At 35.8% G+C, this 999-nt stretch overlaps 1 protein-coding gene across 1 annotated transcript in view; it reads right to left on the bottom strand.

The window, feature by feature from the left end:
- KIF14 (kinesin family member 14) overlaps positions 1–935 on the bottom strand; it is a 67,134-nt gene extending 66,199 nt beyond the window's left edge. The window contains exon 1 of the mRNA XM_012806613.2: positions 12–935. Within this exon, the coding sequence (XP_012662067.1) occupies positions 12–862 (851 nt within the window). The 5' untranslated portion in view covers positions 863–935. The remainder of the gene's footprint in view (positions 1–11) is intronic.
- Between the last annotated feature and the right edge of the window lie 64 nt (positions 936–999).

Raw genomic sequence — 999 nt, 5'->3', positions numbered from 1 at the left:
GCATGCCACACTTTGATATCGATTTGTGTTCTATTATACATTTCACAGGTGTTCTTTTTTCTAAGCTTCCAAATTTATTTGAATTTTTTGTAGTGTCCTTTCCAATGCTTCTATGATGTACATTTCCTGCTCCTAGCACTTTCATATCCAGCTTGGTCTGAATAGGTTTTGCAGCCAAGTGACCTGATTTAACAACTTCGATTGGGCTCTGGGAACCAATGGGTGCTCTAGTACTTGAATACTTAAGAGCAACATTTTCATTTGCCTCACGGAGGGCAGAAAAAGTTTCTTTGTATTTCTCATCAGCCATCATTTCAATGTCTTGTGGATCTTTAGTTAATGGTACAGCAGATGCAACAAAAGAGTTTTTATCATTATTTACAACCTTTACATTTGCACTAGTTTCCTTGGAAGCACAATTATTTTCTGTTTTGCCTCCCACATCCTGCACTGTTTTCCACTTTTGGACACAATCTGTTTTAGTTGTTTTCCACTTTTCTGAAGAATCTGTTTTAGCACGACGTTGTAATGTAAGACATTTTTCACCTGTTTTTTCAATTGTGTCTCCCAGCTCACTACCAAGCAAAGATGATTCTTTGTTCCTTGTAGTTCTTCTCTGAAGTGCCAATTTACCTTCAGGGGTAGAGGTACGGGCAGAAATAACATAAGTGCTATTTATGTCTTTATTTTTACTTGTAGATCTCAATAATGGATCATCATTCTCACATTCTGACATATTTGACTCCAAATGCAGCTTAAGTCTGCTCTTAAAGGTGAGGGTACTGAGTGAAGAACTCTTTTGGGAAGAAGGAATACCAAGGATCTTGCTGTTATTTCTATTATGAACAGTGTGTTCTGACATTTTGGCAGACAGTTATTTTTAAAAAGAATGTTGCTGAAGTATCTAAGCTCTTCTTTGGATAATCATTTGATTTCCAGCCATTTCTCACGTATGTTTCTAAAAATATCCACTAAACTGCAAAAAAAAAAAAAAAAATT

Source organism: Otolemur garnettii, unplaced genomic scaffold (assembly GCF_000181295.1).
Source record: "Otolemur garnettii isolate 467f Iridium unplaced genomic scaffold, OtoGar3 scaffold00055, whole genome shotgun sequence".
In the NCBI taxonomy this organism is placed as follows: domain Eukaryota; kingdom Metazoa; phylum Chordata; class Mammalia; order Primates; family Galagidae; genus Otolemur; species Otolemur garnettii.
Note: the sequence above shows the minus strand (reverse complement) of the source record. Positions and strands in the feature narration are given on the sequence as shown.